This window comes from Trachypithecus francoisi, unplaced genomic scaffold (genome assembly GCF_009764315.1).
Source record: "Trachypithecus francoisi isolate TF-2019V2 unplaced genomic scaffold, Tfra_2.0 Contig01579, whole genome shotgun sequence".
Lineage (NCBI taxonomy): Eukaryota > Metazoa > Chordata > Mammalia > Primates > Cercopithecidae > Trachypithecus > Trachypithecus francoisi.
Genome location: NW_022681442.1, coordinates 21552581 through 21577884, shown reverse-complemented (window position 1 = coordinate 21577884; position 25304 = coordinate 21552581). Strand labels below are relative to the sequence as shown.

The 25304-nt window shown below is 46.2% G+C and overlaps 1 protein-coding gene across 6 annotated transcripts in view; it reads right to left on the bottom strand.

The window, feature by feature from the left end:
* XPNPEP1 (X-prolyl aminopeptidase 1) overlaps window positions 1-24592 on the bottom strand; it is a 64558-nt gene extending 39966 nt beyond the window's left edge. The window contains exons 1-3 of one of the 6 annotated variants that reach the window (XM_033183343.1): window positions 24437-24592; window positions 14143-14231; window positions 5636-5760 (exon numbers count right to left, since the gene is read on the bottom strand). In XM_033183343.1, the coding sequence (XP_033039234.1) occupies window positions 5636-5760; window positions 14143-14231; window positions 24437-24468 (246 nt within the window). In that variant the 5' untranslated portion in view covers window positions 24469-24592. The remainder of the gene's footprint in view (window positions 1-5635; window positions 5761-14142; window positions 14232-24436) is intronic. The other 5 variants (XM_033183398.1, XM_033183363.1, XM_033183351.1 and 2 more) reach the window with 5 other exon arrangements.
* Between the last annotated feature and the right edge of the window lie 712 nt (window positions 24593-25304).

Below are 25304 nucleotides of genomic sequence, written 5' to 3'. Positions count from 1 at the left end.
CAGCAACTTCTGCAATAAGAGCAACAGCTAACACCAAGCAAGCTTGACACATTCTGTATTTTCAGGATGTTGCTAGAAAACACATCTGTCTGGGATTAAAGCCTCAGTTTCCTCATGGAGGGAAAAGCCATCTAATTCCGATATTGCAGGATCATTAGCAGGAGATAAAGAGCTGAGGGAAAGCCTAGAACATACCCTGTGGCTTGGATGGCCTCACTGCCACTCCCAGAAGGAATTGCTTTGGGTGTATTAGGCCACACCTACTGTCAAAGATAGAACATTTTTAAGTATCAGTCAGGGTATCCAAAAATCAGCTTTATGATAACCAAACAAACAAACAAAAAAAGCTGGAAAAGGAACAGCACCCAGAACCAAGAACATCAAGATGAACTTGACTTAGCTACAAGATGTCGGTGTCTCCTACCAGTAAACACACAGATAATATCCTAACTCCAGGCAAAAGAAAACTGAAACTGAAATACAAAGACTACAAAGCTGCCAACACACCCTTAACCAGAAACCTTCCACTTTTAATTCAAGTAACATAAGCTGGTCGAATCCTTCTGTATACTGAGGCCTCCCCTGGACGTGAAGATTCACAAATAGTAGAGCTATCAAGGAGTCTTCAGCTGGGGTTCCATGATGGCCTGTGAGAACCCCTTCGGAGGAGGGCCCCAATTTCAGACAACTGTGCCAGGGGACTTACAGAACTGGCCAAACCAACTGCTACATAATCAGAATGTGCTCCAGTTGCAGGAACCATCATCTGCTCAACACTAATAGGGTGACTGCAATCAAATTGGCCTAGGGCAACTGTCCAATGCTTGAAGGGCAGCAAATTAAAAATGCCACTGGTGAGTCCAGCAGAGAATCCATGTGACATGAAGCCCACATCCAAAGGCTGAGGCCTGGGACTGACAGGAAACAAGGAAGGGCTCATCAGAGGGGCCCAAAGAAAAAACAAAATTCCTTGAAGACAAAGCAATGGTCTGCCCTTCTTAAACAGGGGAGTGCCCAGCTCCTCTGCTACCTATAACTCCTACCATAACTCAGGCCCAAATCACAGTGGCCAGCCTACTTACTCATCCAGTCCTTGGTCAAGATGATACTTTGCTTCATATGAAGTTGGTCAAAGTTTGTTGTTTTTTTTGTTTGTTTGTTTGCTTTTTGAGACAGGATCTTGCTCTGTTGCCTAGGCTGGAGCGCAGTGGCATGATCTCAGCTCACTGCAACCTCCACTCCCAGGTTCAAGTGATTCTCCCACCACAGCCTCCCAAGTAGTCAGGACTACAGGCATGAGCCACCATACCCAGCTAATTTTTGTATTTTTTGGCAGAGACGGGGGTTTCACCATGTTAACCAGCCTGGTTTCGAACTCCTGACCTCAGGTGATCGGCCCGCCTCAGCCTTCCAAAATGCTCGGATTACAGGCATGAGCCACCATACCCAGCCTGAAGTTGATCAATCTTATTTGTCTATTCTAAAGAACACAGATGAACCTCACCAAGTCTATCCTCACCTTCCCACTGCCTACTAAATTTAACAGTTATGTACCCAGCCTCATGGCCTCCTCACATGCCACCACCCCGCTTCCAGCTTGATATTCTACTTTTCCTATATTCTGCCAGGCTGAACAGCCAGTGGGCTGGTGCCTGAATATACCTCTCACTCTGACCTCTCCCTTCATCCACCTCTACATGCAAGACCCATCATCGGATGAAAAGTGCTATCACAGAACAACACATAAAGGTATTCCATGGAACACTAGATTCTCCCACCCCACCCCTGAAATAACTAAGAAAATTCCATGGACATTTAAGTCCGCAAAAAGTTGAATACTTTATCCCCTCCTTAGAGGTAGAGTGCACATCAGCATATTAAAGGCCCTGAGAAGTCCTGCAGCTATGAAACTCACAGGGGCAAAGGACTTGAATAAACATTTTCTCCAAACAAAATATACAAATGGGACCAAAAAGCATATGAAAAGATACTCAACAACACTAATCATCAGGTAATACAAATCAAATCTACAATGAGCCATCACCTCACAACAAAACAAAAAATAACGAGTGTTGGTGAGGAAGTGGAAGAACTGGAACCCTGTGCACCATCGGTGGGAATGCAAAATAGTACAGGTGCTGTGGAAAACAGTATGGAAGCTCCCCCAGAAATTACAAATAGAAGGATCATATGATCTGGCAATCTCACTTGTGGGCATATATCCAAAAGAATGGAAAACAGGATCTCAGAAAGATATTTGCAAACCCGTGTTCATTGCAACATTGCTCACAATAGCCAACAGGTGGAAAAAACTGAAATGACCATCCACAGAACAGGTTAAAAAAAAAAAAAAAGTCTCTAAATAAAATGGAATATTATTCAGCCTTATAAAAGAAAGAAATCCTGTCATACGTTACAACATGGATGAACCTTGGGCACTATGCTAAGTGAAATAAGCCAGTCACAAAAAGACAAATACTGCATGATTCCAATTACATGCGTTATCTAAAGTAGGCAAACTTTTTTTGAGACGGAATCTCGCTCTGTCACCCAGGCTGGAGTACAGTGGCGCAATCTCGGCTGGCTCACTGCAACCTCCGCCTCTCAGGATCAAGCAAATTCTCCTGCCTCAGCCTCCTAAGTGGAGGGATTACAGGCATGTGCCAGCACACCTGGTTAATTTTTGTATTTTTAGTAGAGACGGGGTTTCACCATGTTGATCAGGCTGGTCTCCAACTCCTGACCTCATGATCCGCCTGCGTCGGCCTCCCAAAGTGCTGGGATTACAGGCATAAGCCACCATGACTGGCCCAGCAAAATCTTAGAAAGAGAAAGTAGAATGGTGGTTGCCAGGGATAGAAGGGGAGAAGAGAGACTGGGAGGAGCTGTTTAATGGATATACAGTTTCAGTTTTGCAAGATGAAAAAGTTCTAGAGATCTGTTGCACAACAATATGTGCATGTAGGCCAGGCGCAGTGGCTCAAGCCTGTAATCCCAGCACTTTGGGAGGCCGAGATGGGCGGATCACGAGGTCAGGAGATCGAGACCATCCTGGCTAACACGGTGAAACCCCATCTCTACTAAAAAATACAAAAAAACTAGCCGGGCGAGGTGGTGGGCACCTGTAGTCTCAGCTACTCGGGAGGCTGAGGCAGGAGAATGGCGTAAACCCGGGAGGCAGAGCTTGCAGTGAGCTGAGATCCGGCCACTGCACTCCAGCCTGGGCGACACAGCGAGACACTGTCTCAAAAAAAAAAAAAATACGTGCATGTAGTTAACGCTACAGTATTGTACATTTTTAAATGATCAAAATAAATGTCATATTATACATTTTTTACCACAATAAAAAAACGCTGTTCAGCTCATTTCATTATTTTTTCAACTAACCAATATATTTTTTGTAGAGCATCTTACAAGACACAACAGGAATACTGAAGAACACAGTTTGGGGAACACTGTTCTAAACATCAAAGTATCCTAGGCCAGGCGCGGTGGCTCAAGCCTGTAATCCCAGCACTTTGGGAGGCCGAGACGGGCGGATCACGAGGTCAGGAGATCGAGACCATCCTGGCTAACACGGTGAAACCCCGTCTCTACTAAAATATACAAAAAACTAGCCGGGCGAGGTGGCAGGCGCCTGTAGTCCCAGCTACTTGGGAGGCTGAGGCAGGAGAATGGCGTGAACCCGGGAGGCGGAGCGTGCAGTGAGCTGAGATCCGGCCACTGCACTCCAGCCTGGGCGACAGAGGGAGACTCCGTCTCAAAAAAAAAACAAAAAAAAAAAAACAAAGTATCCTAAACTTCATACCATTGCCTCAAACATCCAATCCCCTTGGTTATTCATTTCAAGCCCTTCATTTGCTCCTAAGGCTAGAAATCCATGTCTCCAGGCAGAGATCCAGTCTTGTGGTTGAGTTGTCCCCAGGTTAACACAGGCCTGACACTGTTGCAATCATGTAGACTAGGACCTCTGGGGAGAGGCAAGAAGTCAGCCAGCCAGAATGGACATGTTTTGGGATCTTGCTCAACTTACAGAAATACCCTTATCTACCAGCCCCTCCATTATGGTGGACTGGTGGACCCCCATTAGTGATGTCTGACATCACACAGATACACAGACACAGACACACAGACACGCGCACGTGCACACACACAGAGTAACCAGGACCATACAGAACCAAGTTGCTACACATACCAATCAAGTTCTCACCCTGGACTTTGAATTTGGGGGATTAAGGTTCTAGCTCAATCTGGTATTTTGAAAGTAAGAGAGGAAAAGATATAAATGTAGGTGTTGTCAGGTTTATACGACCCACCCAGTTGGCTGAAAAGAAGAAACTGATAGGCAGCAAGACCTGAAAACCCTCCCGTCCCAGTTCTTCTTGAGGGCCTGCTGCATTCTTACCCTCAGGTTCCACAAGACACCCTATCTGAGGCCCTGACATGCATAACTCTGAGAGCACCATTCACAATCTGGCATTGTGCCAATATGGTGGTTCTGCCCTTGAATCCTTATAAAAGCATTTTTATTGATCAAGGTATCTCAAGGCAGTTTCTATAACCTGCAGCTGAAGAATCCTGTAACAACAGTTTTATCTCCCACTACTGCTTTTTACTTCCCTGGTCTCTTGCCAGGGAAACCTGTCCCATTGTTTCTGAAAAGCACTCGAAGCTTCCCTGTTTCTTGCCTTCACTGCCACTAATACTTTTACCTAGAACCTCTTTCCTCCTTCTCCACCCCATCCCTCTATTTACCCAAACTCCACCCATCCTTCAAGGTCCAATTCAAATGCCTCCCCTGCGCCATGAAGCTCTTTATCATCTTCCCCTCTCGCCCTCAAACTTCCACAGCCTTCTGTCCAAATTTTCTTGATCACACTTACCACATTTTACAATACAGGTATGTGCATGTACATCTCAACTCCATTATTAAGCTATATGCTTCCTAAAACCAGGAACAATTCTCATCTCTGTATCATGTCTAACACCTGAGATGGGTAGGGCCTTATACATAAGCAAAGGCTGGGGAAACTATACTTACAGATGATTCTGTGGAAGAATAGCACTCTTATATTATTTCATCTCTCACTAAACCATAACCCCAGTGAGAGCAGACATTCAACCTTAAGTTCATCTTTGAACCCCACAGCACCATAACCACAGTGTAAGCACTCAAACACTTGCTGACTCAATGACCTCACACTGGATCCTAGAATCCTTTTACCCTACTGCCCGTCAACCCTATCACACGAGGTCTCTGCCTCTCCAACTCTCCTGGATTGGGCAAAAGAAAGACAGGGCAAACAATTCTGCTAGGAACAGAGTGTGGCAGAGGAGATGTGGAGTATGCCAGCAACAGAAAGTTCTAGAACTTCTGTCCCTTAATTTGCCCACTAATTCTTCATTGAAAGATGGCTAAGTCACTGGAATCAAGGAACCCAGGGCCAATCCACAAGCATTCAGTGAGACCTACTGGACACAGATCCCCATAGCAAGCCCTGGAAAGGCCTGGTTGTGGCCCTGGTTGTGGGTTGACAATTAGAATCCTACAAACGCATTAGGGTTGGGCAAAAAAAAAGACTGAAAAGAAAGGAGAGGCTGAGGGGTTCCATCACAGCCCATTTCCACGCAGTACCTGATGAGCATCTCCCGATGGGATGATGTAGGCCTGGATCGGTTCAGTCACATACTCAGAGTTCCTCATGGCTTGTCTCAGCTGCCGAAGCAGCTCTGAAGTCACCTTTGGAGGCATTCTGCTGTCTGCAACAACAGGAGAGTTTATTTCAAAACTCGCCTGCCCCCTGCAATTCAATGTCCAGTTCAAAGTGGGCCACAGAGAGAAGTGCCTTCCACGTTCTGACCCACTCCCAGTTAGGTCTTCAAACTGACCACCCCACCACCAGACCGAGACCAAAGCTGCCAGAAACACCAATGTTCACAGTTCTTAAATACTACCTCCAAATAGCCATTTGTGGCCAGAAAAGTTTAGTTACTAACCATTTTCAAATTGACTGGTTACCGCTTTCACTCCTAGGACTTCACTCATGAATAGGAGATAAACAAGTATACAGAAATTTAAGTGTTTATCTTTGTTTATGGTAGAAAAAAACAGGAGAAGTGTATGATTTTATAGTTAATAGTTAAACTATAATACATACAACAATATACTGTGTACTCATTACAAATTACACAGACCTAGAAAAGAATTACATAGACTTACATATTTGATTTGGAAAGATACCTAGAGAACACTTGTGGGTGATTAAAAACAGATGACAGGCCAGGTAAGGTGGCTCACGCCTGTAATCCCAGCACTTTAGGAGAGGCCAAAGCAGGCAGATCACAAGGTCAGGAGATAGAGACCATCCTGGCCAGTATGGTGAAATCCCATCTCTACAAAAATATAAAAAATTAGCCAGGTGTGGTGGCACGTGCCTGTAGTCCCAGCTACTCCAGAGGCTGAGGCAGGATCGCTTGCAGTCGGGAGGCGGAGGTTGCAGTGACCTGAGACCACACCACTGCACTCCAGCCTGACGAAAGACTAAGACTCCATCTCAAAAAAAAACAAACAACAACAACAACAAAAAAGATAACAAAAAAAAAACATATAGATTGTTCTTATTTAAAGTTGTGTATGTATATATGCAGAGAGAAGTTTCTATAAGGACAGTCACCCAAGTGTTAAGAGTGGTTACCTTTGAATAGGTAAATTTGGAGTGATTATTGTCTTCTTGTATTTTTCTGCTTTTTAAATTTGACTGCTTTAAAAGAAGTATGTTGGCCGGGCGCGGTGGCTCAAGCCTGTAATCCCAGCACTTTGGGAGGCCGAGACGGGCGGATCACGAGGTCAGGAGATCGAGACCATCCTGGCTAACATGGTGAAACCCCGTCTCTACTAAAAATACAAAAAACTAGCCGGGCGAGGTGGCGGGCGCCTGTAGTCCCAGCTACTCCGGAGGCTGAGGCAGGAGAATGGCGTAAAACCCGGGAGGCGGAGCTTGCAGTGAGCTGAGATCCGGCCACTGCACTCCAGCCCGGGCGAAAGAGCAAGACTCCGTCTCAAAAAAAAAAAAAAAAGAAGTATGTTTTATAAACCTTTTGTTAAATACCCAGCTACAGAGTTAGAGAAGAAAGTTCCGTCCACTAGGAGTCAAAAGTCTTATCTTCTAGTGAATACCTGCTACCAACCAGCTGTGCAAGGGAGAAGGGGGCCAGGGCCTCAATGCTCTGTTCTCCTCTTTTAAAGTATGGCGGGAGTGGCCAGGTGCGGTGGTTCATGCCTGTAATCCCAGCACTTTGGGAGGCCGAGGCGGGTGGATCACGAGGTCAGGAGATCAAGACCATTCTGGCTAACACAGTGAAACCCCGTCTCTACCAAAAATACAAAAAAATTAGCCGGACGTGGTGGCAGGCGCCTGTAGTCCCAGCTACTTGGGAGGCTGAGACAGCAGAATGGCGTGAACCCGAGAGGCAGAGCTTGCAGTGAGCCAGGATCACGCCACTGTACTGCAGCTCTAGGCAACAGAGCGAGACTCTGTCTCAATACTTCATCTAAACTATGGCGAGAGTGGATGAGACTCAAGGTTTTCAAACGAAGTTCCAAGGCTCCAGGGGAGTCTACCATTCAAATAAAACCAGAGCTGGAATCACCAGCTTTAGAAAATACAAATAGGGCCGGGCGCGGTGGCTCAAGCCTGTAATCCCAGCACTTTGGGAGGCCGAGACGGGCGGATCACGAGGTCAGGAGATCGAGACCGTCCTGGCTAATATGGTGAAACCCCGTCTCTACTAAAAAATACAACAAACTAGCCGGGCGAGGTGGCGGCGCTTGTAGTCCCAACTACTCGGGAGGCTGAGGCAGGAGAATGGCGTAAACCCGGGAGGCGGAGCTTGCAGTGAGCTGAGATCCGGCCACTGCACTCCAGCCTGGGTGACAGAGCGAGACTCCGTCCCAAAAAAAAAAAGAAAATACAAATAGGAATAGAAATATAAAACTAATTAAAATGAAATGTAAAAGATGTTAACTGTGGTCCTACTAGAAATTCGTAAACTTGTTTCATCTATATCTATGGTCAGGGATAGTCTCTTGTACTCACTAAGTGGAAGCACAGATGATGCACGCTGACTTAACTACTTTAGTTGGTTCTTCAAAAAGACCTTTTCTCAACAATCACTGATATTAGTTAATGTTCTGATAAACATCATAGCTGTAGTCCTATGTCTACATTAAAAAAACAACTTCAGGCCGGGCGCGGTGGCTCAAGCCTGTAATCCCAGCACTTTGGGAGGCCGAGACGGGCGGATCACGAGGTCAGGAGATCGAGACCATCCTGGCTAACACGGTGAAACCCCGTCTCTACTAAAAATACAAAAACTAGCCGGGCGAGGTGGCGGGCACCTGTAGTCCCAGCTACTCGGGAGGCTGAGGCAGGAGAATAGCATAAACCCGGGAGGCGCAGCTTGCAGTGAACTGAGATCCGGCCACTGCGCTCCAGCCTGGGCCACAGAGCGAGACTCTGTCTCAAAAAAAAAAAAAAAAAAAGATATGCATTTAAGCCAGGCACGGTGGCTCACACCTGTAATCCCAGCACTTTGGGAGGCCAAGGCGGGCAGATCACCTGAGGTCGGGAGTTCAAGCCCAGCCTGACCAACATAGAGAAACCCCATCTCTACTAAAAATACAAAATTAGCTGGGCATAGTGGCACATGTGTGTAATCCTAGCTACTCGGGAGGCTGAGGCAGGAGAATTGCTTGAACCCAGGAAGCAGAGGTGGTGGTGAGCCAAGATTGCACCATTGCACTCCAGCCTAGGCAACAAGAGCACAACTCTGTCTCAAAAAAAAAAAAAAGGAATATACATTTAAGGTTCCTCCATGTCTTTTTATTGCTTGATAGCTCATTTCTTTACCCCTGAATAATACTCCATTGTCTGGATTGTACCACCATTTATCCATTCACCTGCTGAAGGACATATTGGTTGTTTCCAGGTTCTGGTAACCATGAATAAAGCTGCATCTGTGTGCAGGTTTTAGGTAGACATAAGATTTCAACTCATTTGGTGTTTTTGGTGTTTTGGAGTTTGCCAACTCATTTTTTAACAAATAAACATATTTGGACGGGCGCAGTGGCTCACGCCTGTAATCGCAGCACTTTGGGAGGCCAAGGCGGGCGGATCACAAGGTCAGGAGTTCAAGACCATCCTGCCTAACATGGTGAAATCCCGTCTCTACTAAAAATACAAAAAAATTAGCCGGGCGTGGTGGTGGGTGCCTGTAGTCCCAGCTATTCAGGAGGCTGAGGCAGGAGAATGGCGTGAACCCGGGAGGCAGAGCTTGCAGTGAGCCGAGATCACGCCACTGCACTCCAGCCTGGGCAACAGAGCGAGACTCCGCCTCTAAAAAAAAAAATTACTTAATCAAAAACATTGTAACATACGACTCTGTAAGTAATGGAGAGTTAAATCAAGGCAATTACATGAGGTGATCTTCAAGGACTGACATCTTGACTTACTGTAGCTTAAACCCTGCTGGGCATAGGTCCTTTTTGGATCTTTTTCTTTAGCATACTCATTTGCTTCTTCCTTTTCATCATCACCAGCACCTTAGGCTTCTATGCCTCAGTTGTTATGGTTATCTCCAACAGAATCCCCTATGGGGTACCATACTGATCTTGAGCTAGAAAAAGTGCCTCACTTACCATCTGCAGCAAGGGCAACTTCAACAACAGGCCCTAGGACTCAACTTCTGGAGTCTCAGAAGAGAGAAGTACTCAAAGGAAGAGTCAATGGAAACTGTCCTCATAATTCAAGCACATCCATGTTCCTTGCATTACAGCTGCTTCTGAATATTGTTCAGAGGAGCATTCTTTTTTTTTTTCTGAGGGGAGACAGGGTCTTACTACATTGTCCAGGCTGGACTCCTGGGCTCAAGTGATCCTCCCACCTCAGCCTCCCAAGTAATTGGGACTACAGATACACACCACTGCATCCAGCTATCCTTTCCTTTTGCCTAATCTACTGAGCCTATAACTTCTCACCTATCAGAGAAAAAGGGATCAGAAGTATCTGGTCTGATCCAAGTTTATATGTCAACACCTCCACTGGGGGTTGAAAATAAAGGCCATCGTGATCTCACAAGCTTGCCAGCATCTAAAAATTTTACTCTGATCTCTTTCAGGAGCTTCAGAATAGATTTATTGTGATTTCAAATCATTTTCTTTTTTTTTTTTTTGAGACGGAGTCTCGCTGTGTCGCCCAGGCTGGAGTGCAGTGGCGCCATCTTGACTCACTGCAAGCTCCGCCTCCCGGGTTCACGCCATTCTCCTGCCTCAGCCTCCCGAGCAGCTGGGACTACAGGCGCCCGCCACCACGCCTGGCTAGTTTTTTTGTATTTTTAGTAGAGACGGGGTTTCACCATGTTAGCCAGGTTGGTCTCGATCTCCTGACCTCGTGATCCACCCGCCTCGGCCTCCCAAAGTGCTTGGATTACAGGCTTGAGCCACTGCGCCTGGCCTCAAATCATATTTCTGAGCAAGTTATCATTCTTAAAAACAGTCAAGCAAAAACAAAGCTTTCTTTAGAGCAGGACTTCAACACTGGCTGCACATTAGGACTATCTGGGGAACATCTGACTTTTTTTTTTTTTTGAGGCGGAGTCTCGCTCTGTCGCCCGGACTGGAGTGCAGTGGCCGGATCTCAGCTCACTGCAAGCTCCACCTCCTGGGTTCACGCCATTCTCCTGCCTCAGCCTCCCGAGTAGCTGGGACTACAGGCGCCCGCCACTTCGCCCGGCTAGTTTTTTTTGTATTTTTAGTAGAGATGGGGTTTCACCGTGTTAGCCAGGATGGTCTCGATCTCCTGACCTCGTGATCCGCCCGTCTCGGCCTCCCAAAGTGCTGGGATTACAGGCTTGAGCCACCGCGCCCGGCCCGTGGGAACATCTGACTTAACTGGTCTGGAGTACATCCTTGGCTTCAGAAGTTTTAAAATGCAAAAATGTAAGAGTCCAATATACTTTCTTTCAAGATCATTTATTTCTTTATAGAATGTGCCTTCCATTTAGGTACATTCTGACTTATGGATTTTGGTGGCACTACTGGATGTTTAGTACTGATTATAGTATCAATATTATCAGTCACTAACTTCATCAATAAAGTTAACACAACCAATGATGAGCACAAAATCTTCAACTGCAAACTAAAAACCAACAAAAACAAACTGGAGCTGTTCAAAATCATCCTCTGCTTCCCGGTCATCACAACCTGCCTCCCTCCTCATTTCCACATTCCGACGTTCATCACCACCACCATCATATCATCACGTTTCCCCTGGTGACTGGTGGATCAGACCCCCACAGAATCATGAGCCTCATCAGTCTCACTGCCACTCCCCTCCACAATGCTACCTGCCCCCATCGACACTCAACACTTTCCCTCTTCCTACTTCCTCATCCTTCAGGCCCATCACATTCATGTTCTGGGTGAAATGCAACTACTTCTTTATCATCAATATCAGACATGATGAAAGAAGTCCCAATGCCATAACCAACAGTTAGGATGTGGTAAGGAGCAGTGGCAGCAACAGTGAAGGTGAAGAAGACAGCAACAGGCAATGACTGAGGCAGTGAGGCAGCTACCACTGAAGTGAGTACAGTGGGCCCTGGTGGCTGAGGCAGCTGTAGCCACAAGGAAAACAGGTGATGAAAGTGACTGAATGTGTGAGCAGCTGGAGCTAAGGTGAGAACAAAATTGGTGCAATTATATAAGTCCTAGCCATTAAGGCACTGGTTGAAAAGGCAGCCAAGATGGAGGAAGTGAAAGTTGTAGCTGATGACCCTCGTAATTTGTAATAAGGAGTAAATGAGTTACTATACGTATGCACTTAGAAACAGTACCTGGCAAATAACAAACGTCATGTAAATGTTTAATGTTATTAGAGTTAAACAACTAACCATAAATGCAATGTGATAAATCGTGTAATCGGTGTACATACCACTTCTCCTGAAGGTAGGGATGATGTCATCTCTGTATCCATGTATCTATAACTAACATATACATACGCTCACTTGAAGATGGCTAAATCAAATTCACAACATCGTGTGTATGATTTTTTCAGACTCAATGAATAGTAATGAATCTTCAGTGACAGATAGGCTCTTGCAAGGTGCTGTATTATGACATCTGCTCATTCCATATCCTATGACTTTTCAGAAATGTTAGAAACAGTCAAGAGCTAAGCAAAGTGTGCAGGAAAGTAGGAAGCCAAGAGCAACAGGCCTAGTCCATGATGAAACATTAGCCCATACACTGCCAGATATTTTCAAACTATGCCTTACAGAGAATGACTCACTTAAAAGTCTTGCCTATATAGGTCTGCTTTTAGAAATAAGCTCCCACAACTTCAGCCTTTATCACAAACAAGATTTTTCACTGATTGTACATAAAAAACACACCATACTTATCTCACTGGCGGCCAGGCAAATTAAACATGATAATGTGTGTGAAAGCACCATGCACAGCATCTAATACACTGCAGGAGCTCAAGAAATATTTGAATCTGGATCTGAAGCACTAGCTGGAATTCCCACATGTCTCATCATAAGAATGGAAGGGGCCATTTACTCCAATTTCAGCACCTTAACACAGGCATAGATGCTCTTTCAGCATCCATAGCTTTAGAGGTAGTGGTTGGTCTCTCTGTTGCACAGCTGAGGGAAGGCTAAGGGATTTACATACATTAGTGGCTAATTCTCACAACAATTCTCCAAGGCAGGTTTCACTATTCTCATTTTACACATAAAGGAACAGGAGTTAAAAGGAGTTAAGTACTTGCCCAAGTCAGCTGGATCATCAGGAACCAAGACTCAAGGTCTAGCAATTCCCAAGTCCATGCTCTATTACACCATATTATCTGGGGGAATAACAGAGGCTTAAAGTGTTCTAAGACCCACAGAAGCAAAACAAGTGAGCTCCAGTTTCCAACTGGGATCTACAACCTCAGGCAACTGAAGCTTCCTAACCTCTATTTCCTCATACATTACAAAAAGAAAAAGAAGTTATCTTCCAATTCCAAGTTTGATGATTCCATCACGTTTTTCCTTTCTTTACTTTCTTTTTCCTCCTTCCTCTGCTACCTCCTAATATGGTCCAAACTGTGTGGGATACATCTATATTTTTTAAAGAAAAAGGATCTAAAATTGCATGCAATTATAGCATTACTTTTCCAAAGAGAGATTAGATAGGCATGGTTTCTTATATACTTTAAGAGATCAATTTTTCAGGCTGGGTGCGGTGGCTCACGCCTGTAATCCCAACACTTTGGGAGGCCAAGGCGGGCGGATCACGAGGTCAGGAGATCAAGACCATCCTGGCTAACATGGTGAAACGCCATCTCTACTTTTAAAATACAAAAAATTAGCCAGGCATGGTGACGGGCGCCTGTAGTCCCAGCTACTCGGGAGGCTGAGGCAGGAGAATGGCGTGAACCTGGGAGGCAGAGCTTGCAGTGAGCCAAAAAAAAAAAAAAAAGACATCAATTTTTCAGTCAGCTTAAAAAAAAAAACAAAAAAGTGGTTCTCCTGAGTAGTGGGTACAACAGTACTGGCTTACATGGGATAGAAATACAGTAATACACAACTTTTCAGAATTCAGGTTTCTGGTAACCCATCAGACAATTCACCAGTTCTAGGGAGAAGGGACAGCCAAGAAATATTTCCCAAAAAGACTTTCCTAAATGCACACTCAATTTATAAAGCACAATAATATATTATAAGCTTTTCTCATTTTGCAATCTTATGATCAAAATTGAAAGCTAATTTCTAAGATAATCAATAAAGGACTATACTAGAGAAATACAGAACATTTTCAATAATAACCTATCTCCTACTCCACCACCACCACCCCAACAAAAATGGAAAATGAAAAAAAAAAAAGTTGGAATTCTCTAAAAAATGGTAAATATATAGAAACAGTAACCAACCACTTAGGAAGCCAAAAAACAAACTGGTTTTTAACTTCCAGATACTCACACCCAGTCATGATCTATTACTAATTCCTTTCCCTCTTTTCTCACCCAACCTGGGGTTGGGGTGGAGATCTAAAATCCTTTACAGATGTTCCATCTAATTTCCAGACAAAATTATTACCTGTTTCCACACCTGTGTCTCCTGAGTGTGTCACCTCGTGAGGTTCAATTATTCTTAAATTTCTCAGCTGAAAATCCTGGTGATTCGCCCTTAACGAGAGAAAGAACAGGAAGTTGCAGACTTTGACCACAATAAAGGTGGCAAGGCTCAATCAGAGGAGGCATCGCTTCACTTAACAGTTCTCTAACATGAATCAGAAGAACTCTCACCCTCATTATCAGTGGCAGAATAAATAAAAGTTTGATGTAAAACTTGCAGGTGTAAAACATCGCCATTGCAGGTTAACCTTCTCAGTTCTAGCTTCCAGTTCATAAATTCTCTTCAGCTATGTCTAACCTCCTGTTTAACTAGACTAAGAAGACTTATTTTCAATGACTATGTTTTTTCCTTACACAAGTTCTATTTGATTCTTTTTCACATCGGCCCGTTCTTTCTTTATGGTGTCCTATTCTTTCACTCTGGTTTCTATGCCTTCTCTTTGTGCCTTCATTATTTTAGGCCCTTATTTTATAATTTCTCCCATACTTTCAAACAGATCTTGGGAGACTAACCCTCATGTCTGTTGGGTCTGCTGCCTCTCCCTCTTGGTGGTTCATTCCCTCTGTGCTTTGTGATCGATCTTTCATTAACAGCTTATCTTCAATAGAGGCTATTTATCTATAAGAATGTGATGGGTCCTGGTTTGTATAAGCAGTTCTGTGATTGCTTGCTTCTAAGACTTTCACATTAATTTCTTTTTTTTTTTGAGACGGAGTCTCGCTCTGTCGCCCAGGCTGGAATGCAGTGGCACAATCTCGGCTCACTGCAAGCTCCGCTCGCCCCCGGGTTCACACCATTCTCCTGCCTCAGCCTCCCGAGTGGCTGGGACTACAGGCATCCGCCACCTCGCCCTGCTAATTTTTTGTATTTCTTAGTAGGGACAGGGTTTCACCGTGTTAGCCAGGATGGTCTCGATCTCCTGACCTCGAGATCCGCCCGTCTCGGCCTCCCAAAGTGCTGGGATTATAGGCGTGAGCCACCACGCCTGGCCCACATTAATGTCTTAGCTAGAAGATTTGCACACAAACTTCCTGTTCCCATATGGGGATAGTCTAATGCCCTGGACACCAGGCACGAAGGTCTATATCTGAATCTGATAATTTTCCCAGGCTGAGGTTACTAGTATACCATTCAGGTGTTAGGTTCCCTCTACATTTTTGGCACTTGAGGATTTCTCTTTCTTTCAAGTTCATTCAGTCAACAAATACTTATTGAAAAATCTTCCATAATCCGGGCCCTGTTCTGGACACAACAGTGAACAAAATAGACAAGATCTCTGACTTTAACAAATGAACACGGGGCAAGGCAGGGAGATTGGGGAGAGGATAGGGAAGAGAAAGCAACAGACACAAAACAAGTACACAATAGGTCAGGTCATAAGAACGTGTTTTGTGAACAAAAGTAAAGCAGGGCAAGGAGAAGAAAGCATCAGGGAGGTAAGGGGAAGGATTATTTCATATGGGGTAGCCAGGGACAGCCTCTCTGGTAACAGACCACATTTTAACACAGACCTAAAAAGAGTGAGGAAGCAAGCCATGTGAACGGCTAGGGGAACAATGTTCCAGGGGAACAGCAAGTGCAAAGACCATGAGGCAGGAGTATGTCTAGTGTACCTGAGGAAAAGTAAGACGGCCAGCACAGTGTGATTGTATCAGGGGATGGGGAGGTAAGAGCTTCAGAGACAACGTCATAGAGGCACCAGGGGGCCTACTGTGGGCCATAGAAAAGGTTTTGAATTTTACTTAGCTATGAACTCAAAGTTGATTAAGTTATAATTTAACCACATGTTTACATGTTGGTAAAGATAGAGAGGGACACATTAGCTCAGTCTACTACACAGCCAGAACCAGATAACCAGGCAGCTTTACCAATGACTCTAGGCCTGCTTTCATATGGCTGTGACTTTAGTTTTACTGGACAGAATGGGATGTTCTTAACTAGGGTAAACATATTATTCTTTCATTAAAAAGTAAGACACCCCAATATGTCTTGTAAAATATAAATACAAATATCCTCAACAAAATACCAGCAAACTGAATCTAGAACAACATAAAAAGGATCATCATCGCCAAGTGGGACTTATCCCAGGAATACAAGGTTGGCTCAATATATGAAAAATCAATTACTATAACAGGCCATATCAACAGAATAAAGAACAAAATCTACACGGTCTTCTCAACAAATGCAGAAAAAGCATGACAAATTCCAATGTCCCTTCAAGATAAAAGTACTTAGCAAACTAGAAGAAAAAGTCCTCAACCTGACAAAGGGTATTACATAAACCTACAGCTAACATCATTTTTTTTTTTTTTTTTTTTTTTTTTTTGAGATGGAGTCTCGCTCTGCCACCCGGGCTGGAGTGCAGTGGCCGGATCTCAGCTCACTGCAGCTCACTGCAAGCCCCGCCTCCCGGTTTCCCGCCATTCTCCTGCCTCAGCCTCCCGAGTAGCTGGGACTACAGGCGCCCGCCACCACGCCCGGCTAGTTTTTTGTATTTTTTAGTAGAGACGGGTTTTCACCATGTTAGCCAGGATAGTCTCGATCTCCTGACCTCGTGATCCACCCGTCTCGGCCTCCCAAAGTGCTGTGATTACAGGCTTGAGCCACCGCGCCCGACCTAACATCATTCTTAATGTTGAAAGACTGAATGCTTTCCCCCATGATCAGGAACATGACAGGGATGTCTACTCTTAGCACTTCTATTCAACCTCGTGCCAGAAGTTCTATCTAGGGTAAGGAGGCAAGAAAATGAAACAAAAGGCATCCAGTTTAGAAAAGAAGAAGTAAAACTACCCCTATTTGCAAATGACATAATCTTGAATACAGAAAATCCTAAAGAATCCACAAACAAAATCAGAACCATTAACTGAGTTCATCAAGAACACAGGATACAAAAATCAATACTTAAAAAAATCAATTTGGCCGGGCACGGTGGCTCAAGCCTGTAATCCCAGCACTTTGGGCGGTCGAGACGGGCGGATCACGAGGTCAGGAGATCGAGACCATCCTGGCTAACACAGTGAAACCCCGTTTCTACTAAAAAATACAAAAAACGAGCCGGGCGAGGTGGCAGGCGCCTGTAGTCCCAGCCACTCCGGAGGCTGGGGCAGGAGAATGGCGTAAACCCGGGAGGCGGAGCTTGCAGTGAGCTGAGATCTGGCCACTGCACTCCAGCCTGGGCGACAGAGCGAGACTCCGTCTCCAAAAAAAAAAAAAATCAATTTGACTTCTATATCCTTGCAATGAACAATCCAAAAATAAAATTAAGAAAAGTCCATTTACGACCATCCTGGCTAACACGGTGAAACCCCATCTCTACTAAAAAATACAAAAAACTAGCCGCGCGAGGTGGCGGGCGCCTGTAGTCCCAGCTACTGGGGAGGCTGAGGCAGGAGAATGGCATGAACCCGGGAGGCGGAGCTTGCAGTGAGCCGAGATCACGCCACTGTACTCCAGCCTGGGTGACAGAGTGAGACTCCGTCTCAAAAAAAAAAAAAAAAGAAAAAGAAAAGTCCATTTACAATAACATCAAAAACAAAAAATAGTTAGAAATAAATTTAAGAAAAGAAGTGCAAAATGTACACCATAAAAACTAAAAAAGACTGCTGAAAGTAACTGAAGAAGACCTAAATAAACAAAAGCTATTCCATGGTCATGGATTGGAAGGTTTACTATTGGTAAGATGGCAGTACTTCCCAAATTGATATATGGACTCAATGCATTCCCTGCCAAAATTCTAGCTAGCTTGTAGGCTGAAATTGACAAGCAGATTCTAAAATTCATATGGAAATGCAAGGGACCCAGAATAGCCAAAACAATCTTGAAAAAGAACGGAATCTTGAAAAGAACTCTTCCATCCCAATTTCAAACCTAAATACCAGACAGTGTGGTACTAGCATAAGAATGGACTTACAAATGAGTAAAACAGAATTAAGAGTCCAGAAATAAACCCTCACAACTGTCAACTGATTTTTGAGGATGCCAAGACCATTCAATGGGGGAAGGAATAGCCTCTTCAACAAATGATGCTGGGACAAGTGAATATCCACATGCAAAAGAATAAAGTTTCCAACATGGCAAAACTCCACTTCTACAAAAAATACAAAAATTAGTCGGGCATGGTGGCATGCACCTGTAGTCCCAGCTACTCTGGAGGCTGAGGTGGGGTGGATCACTTGAACCCTGGAGGTCGAGGCTGCACTGAGCCATTATAGCACCACTGCACTCCAGCTTGGGTTACAGAGTAAGATCCTGTCTCAAAAAAAAAAAAAAGGCCAGGCACAATTACTCACATTTGTAATCCCAGTACTTTGGGAGGCTGAGGCAGGCAGACTGCCTGAGTCCAAGGGTTCAAAACCAGCTTGGGCAACATGGCAAAACACATCTCTACAAAATTTACAAAAATGAGCCAGGTTTGGTGGTGCACACCTATGGTCTCAGCTACTTAGGAGGCTGAGGAGGGAGGATCACTTAAGCCAGACAGGTTGAGGCAGCAGTGAGCTGTGATCGCCCCACTGCAATCTAGCCTTGGTCACACAGAGAGACCCTGTCTCAAAAAAAGAAAAATGAAGTTTAACCCACCTCATACCATAAACAAAAATTAACACAAATGGATCACAGGCATAAACATAGGAGCTAAACTGTAAAACTCTTAAAGCACAAACATAAGTCTGCCTGACCTTGCATTAGGCAATGACTTCTTGAGATACAAATCAAAATGCACAGCAACAAAAGAAAAAAGAGATACACTGGACTTCATCAGAATTTAAAATGTTTGTGTTTCAAAGGATACCATCAAGAAAATGGATGACAACCCACAGAACGGGAGAAAATATCTGCAAATCTGTTGAGTCTAGTATCCAGAATATATAAAGAACTATTACAACTCGCTGGGCACGGTGGCTCACGCCTGTAATCCTAGCACTTTGGGAGGCCGAGACAGGCAAATCACGAGGTCAGGAGATCAAGACCATCCTGGCTAACACAGTGAAACCCTGTCTCTACTAAAAACACAAAAAAATTAGCTGGGTGTGGTGGCAGGTGCCTGTATACAGTCCCAGCTACTCGGGAGGCTGAGGCAGGAGAATAGCGTGAACCCGGGAGGTGAAGGCTGCAGTGAGCCGAGATCGTGCCACCGCACTCCAGCCTGGGCGACAGAGGGAGACTCTGCCAAAAAAAAAAAAACTATTACAACTCAACAATAAAAAGACATATAACCAATTTTAAAGTGGGCTAAGGATCTCAAAGACATTTCTCCAGCAAAAGTACACAAATGACCAAGAAGTACATGAAAAGATGCTCAACATCACTAGTCATTAGGGAAACACAAATCGAAACTACAATGTGATACCACTTCACACACACTAGGAAGGTTATAATAAAAAAGACTGACAACAACAAGGGCAGGTGAGGGTATGGAAAAAATCAGAACCCTCAAACATTCCTGATGAGAATGTAAAATGGTGTAATGGCTTTGGAAAACCATTCCTAGGTACATAATCAAGAAAATTGAAAATATATATCCTTATAAAAAGTTGTCGGCTGGGCGCGGTGGCTCAAGCCTGTAATCCCAGCACTTTGGGAGGCCGAGACGGGCGGATCAGGAGGTCAGGAGATCGAGACCCTCCTGGCTAAAACGGTGAAACCCCGTCTCTACTAAAAAATACAAAAAACTAGCCGGGCGAGGTGGCGGGCGCCTGTAGCCCCAGCTACTCGGGAGGCTGAGGCAGAAGAATGGCTTAAACCCGGGAGGCGGAGCTTGCAGTGAGCTGAGATCCGGCCACTGCACTCCAGCCTGGGCGACAGAGCGAGACTCCATCTCAAAAAAAAAGAAAAAGTTGGCCAGGCGCGGTGGCTCAAGCCTGTAATCCCAGCACTTTGGGAGGCCGAGACGGGCGGATCACGAGGTCAGGAGATCGAGACCCTCCTGGCTAACACGGTGAAACCCCGTCTCTACTAAAGAATACAAAAAACTAGCCGGGCGACGAGGCGGGCGCCTGTAGTCCCAGCTACTTGGGAGGCGGCGGCAGGAGAATGGCGTAAACCCGGGAGGCGGAGCTTGCAGTGAGCTGAGATCCGGCCACTGCACTCCAGCCTGGGCGACAGAGCCAGACTCCGTCTCAAAAAAAAAAAAAAAAAAAAAAAAAAAGTTGTACACAAATATTCATAGCTGCATTATTTGTAACAGCCAAACTGTAGGCACAACTCAAATGCTCAACTGATAAATGGATAAATAAAAGCGTCTATCCGTACAATGGAATGTTATTTGGCAATAAAAAGAAATAACACCAGCCGCGGTGGCTCACACCTGTAATCCCAGCACTTCGGGAGGCCGAGATGGGCAGATCATGAGGTCAAGAGATAGAGACCATCCTGGCCAACATGGTGACACCCCACCTCTACTAAAAATACAAAAATTAGCTGAGTGTGGTGGTGCACTCCTGTAGTCCCAGCTACTCAGGAGGCTGAGGAAGGAGAATCGCTTGAACCCAGAAGGTGGAGGCTGCAGTGAGCCGAGATCGTGCCACTGCACTCTAGCCTGGCAACAGAGCAAGGATCCGTCTCAAAAAAAAAGAAAAAGAAAAAGAAAAGAAAAAAGAAATCACACCTCGACATACATGAACCTTGAAAACATGCTAAGGGAAAAAGTCTAATACGAAAGATCACATAGTATATGATTCTATTCACATAAAATGTCCAGAATAGACAAATCTATAAAGACAGGAAGTAGACATGCAGTGTTAGTGGTTGCCAAGGGCTGAGGTGAAGTTGGGAAAAATGAGGAGTGACTGATTGTGGGTTTCTTTTGGGGATGAAGAAAATGACCTAAAATGATTGTGATGATAGTTGTACAACTCTGTGACTATACTAATAACTTGAATTGTACATTTTAACAGATGAATTGCATGTAAGTGAGTTGTATCTCAATAAAGCCGTTATAAATTTTATAACGTCTCTTTCTTGTGGACAGAGATACAAGTCAGATTCTCACCCAATTTCCCATTACTTCATACATAAGTTTCTAAGCTGGTAAGTAAGTGATCCCAATGACTTGTTCAGACACATGACTACAGAGTTGGAAGGTTATCTTTTTTTTAGAGACAGGGTCTTGCTGTGTCACTCAGGCTGGAGTGCAGTTGCACAACCTTAGGTTACCGCAGCCTCAAACTCCTGAGCTCAAGCAATTCTCCTGCCTCAATCTCCCAAGGACCTAGGACTACAGGCATGTGCCATCACACCCACCTGATTTTTTTTAATAATTTTCTGAAGAGACAGGATCTCACCACATTGCCCAGTCTGGTCTCAAACTCCTGGCCTCAAGTGATCCTCCCACTTCAGCCTCCCAAAGTGCTGGGACTATAGGTGTGAGCCACCATGCCTAGCCAAGGTTATCTTGAGATAATCCTATTCATTCATTTTACAGAAGAAAAAAGCAAGGCTGGGCGCGGTGGCTCAAGCCTGTAATCCCAGCACTTTGGGAGGCCGAGACGGGCGGATCACGAGGTCAGGAGATGGAGACCATCCTGGCTAACACGGTGAAACCCCGTCTCTACTAAAAAATACAAAAATCTAGCCGGGCGAGGTGGCGGGCGCCTGTAGTCCCTGCTGCTCGGGAGGCTGAGGCAGGAGAATGGCGTAAACCCGGGAGGCGGAGCTTGCAGTGAGCTGAGATCCGGCCACTGCAATCCAGCCTGGGCGACAGAGCGAGACTCCGTCTCAAAAAAAAAAAAGAAAAAAAAAAGAAAAAAGCAAAGATAACTTACCATAGGCCATATAACTCAGTAGCTGCAAAGCCAAGACCAGAAACCAGGTCTGCCAGGTGAGCTCAAACTCTCTATGTGAGCATCAACACCTCCACCTTTCTGTCAGGATCACAGGAGCTACAAAGCAGCTCAATACTACAGCTGCTCTGCTCTTGTCACATCCTGGTCTCTGTAGAGTCCAAGATCTATCCACCCTTCATTTGTTTGGACAAATAAAATTCTTAAGTTCTCTTTTAAAGCACAATTATCGTTAAATGTTAAGAGCTAGAAGAATATACCTCAGGGACTATCCAACTCAATTCCTTCCTCTAGACCAGGAAACCAAGAAACAGAGATCAAATGACGAGCTCAAGGCCTTACAGCTAACTGCTGACACAGCCAGAACCAGCCTTCAGGCCTCCCAACTTCCAGCTCAGTGCTCCTACCCTTCCCAAAACTTCTTCGACCTTCACCTTCTCAACTTTATGATGAGCCACAAAGTGGGTAAGGGGCAAGAAGCATGCAGAGCACTTTCAATCTTTGTGTAAGATGGTTATGGCAGGACTAGAAAAAGCCTTCTCCCTCCTTTTCAAAGAAATTCTGGCAGGGTTCCGAATACCTCACCCACCTGCAATCCCCAGTTCATGAGAATCACACATGTGTAGTGTTCAGCATGGGGCAAAACAAGGAACAAGATGCTCAATCACACCTAGTGGGATGAGACAAGGGTAAACTGGAACAAGTTCCAAGGTTGGGAAGTAAGCAATGTTGTCTTTGCCTACCCAGAAACTATCTCTTCTTTCGATGGGAACCTTGGTTTTCCTTTCGAGAAGGTACCCTCTCCATTTCAGCCCAAGGGATTCAAAGGAGTCTTATCCACACACCCATCAGGTTCTGGGACCCAGAGCTGGTCAATCCCTCCCTCTGGCCATAATGATTGCTTCACAGATGAACACGAGAATTAAGTCAGCCCAGTGAGAATCAGATCAGGGACTTCTGCTCCATTAGGAAGGAGGGTTCAACTTCTCTGCTGGGGCTGTCAGCCTAGAACTGTCATAACCTGCCATAAGGAGAAAGTCTGCCTGAGAATGAAGCCGATACTGAATAAATCAGAGCCAAGAGATGCAAAAGAGAAGTCAAGTCTGAAGCCAATGTTGGTGGTGCTCCTGGAGTCAGCCACACTAGAAGCCAGCTCAACCCCATTTTACCTAAATCAATTTGAGTTCAGTTTCCATTACCTACACTGAAAGAAGTGCTCACTTTTACACTGGATGGCACTCAAATTCTACCTACGGAAAATGGCCTCCCCTCTCTCAGCCTTTCACTGGACTTTCCCTTGAGGTGAAAGACTCTACCAGCTGGTGTAGAAAAGACTCTTCTGCTCCTAAAAGGCTGTGCGTCCATAAATCCAGCACAGATCACCTTGGCCCTCGAAGGCCACCTGAGGCCTACAGCCTAACTCATCATTATCCACTTGCCTGACTCCATTTCCAGCACTTCACTTACAGGAAGCTCCTTCCAGATGGAAGTTCTCCACCCCTCCCCACATACTTCCACAGGGTGGGTCTGGTTTTCTGTTCACCGCTAACAAGCTGTGGCAAGGGCAAATCCAGGTCAAGGTAGGTTTGGGACCCCCCTACTTACAAACACAAGCCAAGAGCCATAGTCTGTGTTCGGCAAGAAAGGCTGGCCACGCTGCAAAGTGACTGCTTTCATGTCTCAAGTGATTAGCAGGTGGGTGACCCCTTGGGGATGGCCAGCGAGTGGCCTGTGGCCTCCATGAACTCTGAACACCTCTCTCCGTCTCCCACTTTATCAGAGGCTCTTATAAGTATAGCCTGGTTGTGGGAGGGGAATAAACTAAAACATGTTTAACTTGAGGCCGGGAAATTATCCTTCTCACCTTCCTGTGCCCATGGAGAGCCCAGGGCAGGCTACTGGGGGGATTTTCCTGGAGGTTATACCAAAATATCCCCTTACACAGCCTCTGAAACCATTTGGGTGGGGAAGAGCCCGCGACCGTCTATTCTTGTGGCAGTGACAGATCAGTAGAGCGAATTGCAGGAGTCAGTATTGTCGAGATTGTAACTTGAGGTTTAGATTCCTGGGTAACAGGAGCAAGGGCAGAGGCTCGCCCACCTCGCCGGGCACGAGGAGGGGCCAGGAGGGGCCAACTTCCACCATGAGCGGGGCCTTCCCGCGGGCCGGGATCTGTGACGGCCGCCGCCCCCTCGGGCCGAGTGCTGCAGTTCCGCGGGCATACGCGTCCAGGAACCGGGCTCGGGCCGCCCCCGTGCCCACCGACCCGCCGGAAACGAACAGGATCTCGCCCGGCTTCATGGACCCCCTCCCCCTTCTCCCGTTCCGGGGCTCCGGAGAGCGCGGCCCTAGCCAGACTGAGGTGGGCCGGGCTCCTCACCCGCGCGTCCCTGCCTGCCGAGGTGCAACACACGCGGCCGCGCAGTGAGGGCTGCACGCTGCCCGGACGGCGGCTCCCGGCGGAGTGCCCTCACCTTACTCGCGGTGGCTTTCTGGAGGCTGCCATTCGGCGGTGACGTGCCCCAGCCCACGTCAGGGGAGCGCAGACCAGCTGATCACTCGCTGAAGGGCCGGCGCCAGGGAACCGCGAGAGCAGGCGGGCGGGCGAGCGCCGGGTCGGCCACGCCCCCGCCTGTGGCGTGCCCTGGCGCCGCGGCCCCGCCCACACGCAGGCCCCGCCCACACGCCTGGAGCTAGGGTTAGTGGTCGCAGCGCCTGCAGCCCAGAGCGGGGCCTGTTCTTGCACACCAGGCTGCGTTTCCACTCCGTGCAGCGAGCGGGGAAAGGACGCGGTGCTGCTGCGCGTCATTTTTATTCGTTTTTGTCGTCGTTCCTCAAAGAGGAAAAAGGACTTTGCCGAATAAAGGGGCTACTGTCCCAGGGATTTTACGGCTTAATTTAGGAGGGCTGAGAAGAGAGGGACGTGGCCGGCTCTGGAAGAACCTCGACAGGGTCTTCGAGGCTTTGGAGCAGGGTCTCAAGCTTTAGAAATGTCCCCAAAAGTATGTCCCCAGAGAGCTTCAAAATCCAGCTCTCCGCTCCGCTTGGATAGTAAATAGCCCCTTCAAACTTAACGTCCAGGCCGGGCGCGGTGGCTCAAGCCTGTAATCCCAGCACTTTGGGAGGCCGAGACGGGCGGATCACGAGGTCAGGAGATCGAGACCATCCTGGCTAACACGGTGAAACCCCGTCTCTACTAAAAATCAAAAAAAAAACTAGCCGGGCGAGGTGGCGGGCGCCTGTAGTCCCAGCTACTCCGGAGGCTGAGGCAGGAGAATGGCGTAAACCCGGGGGGCGGAGCTTGCAGTGAGCCGAGGTAGCGCCACTGCACTCCAGCCCGGG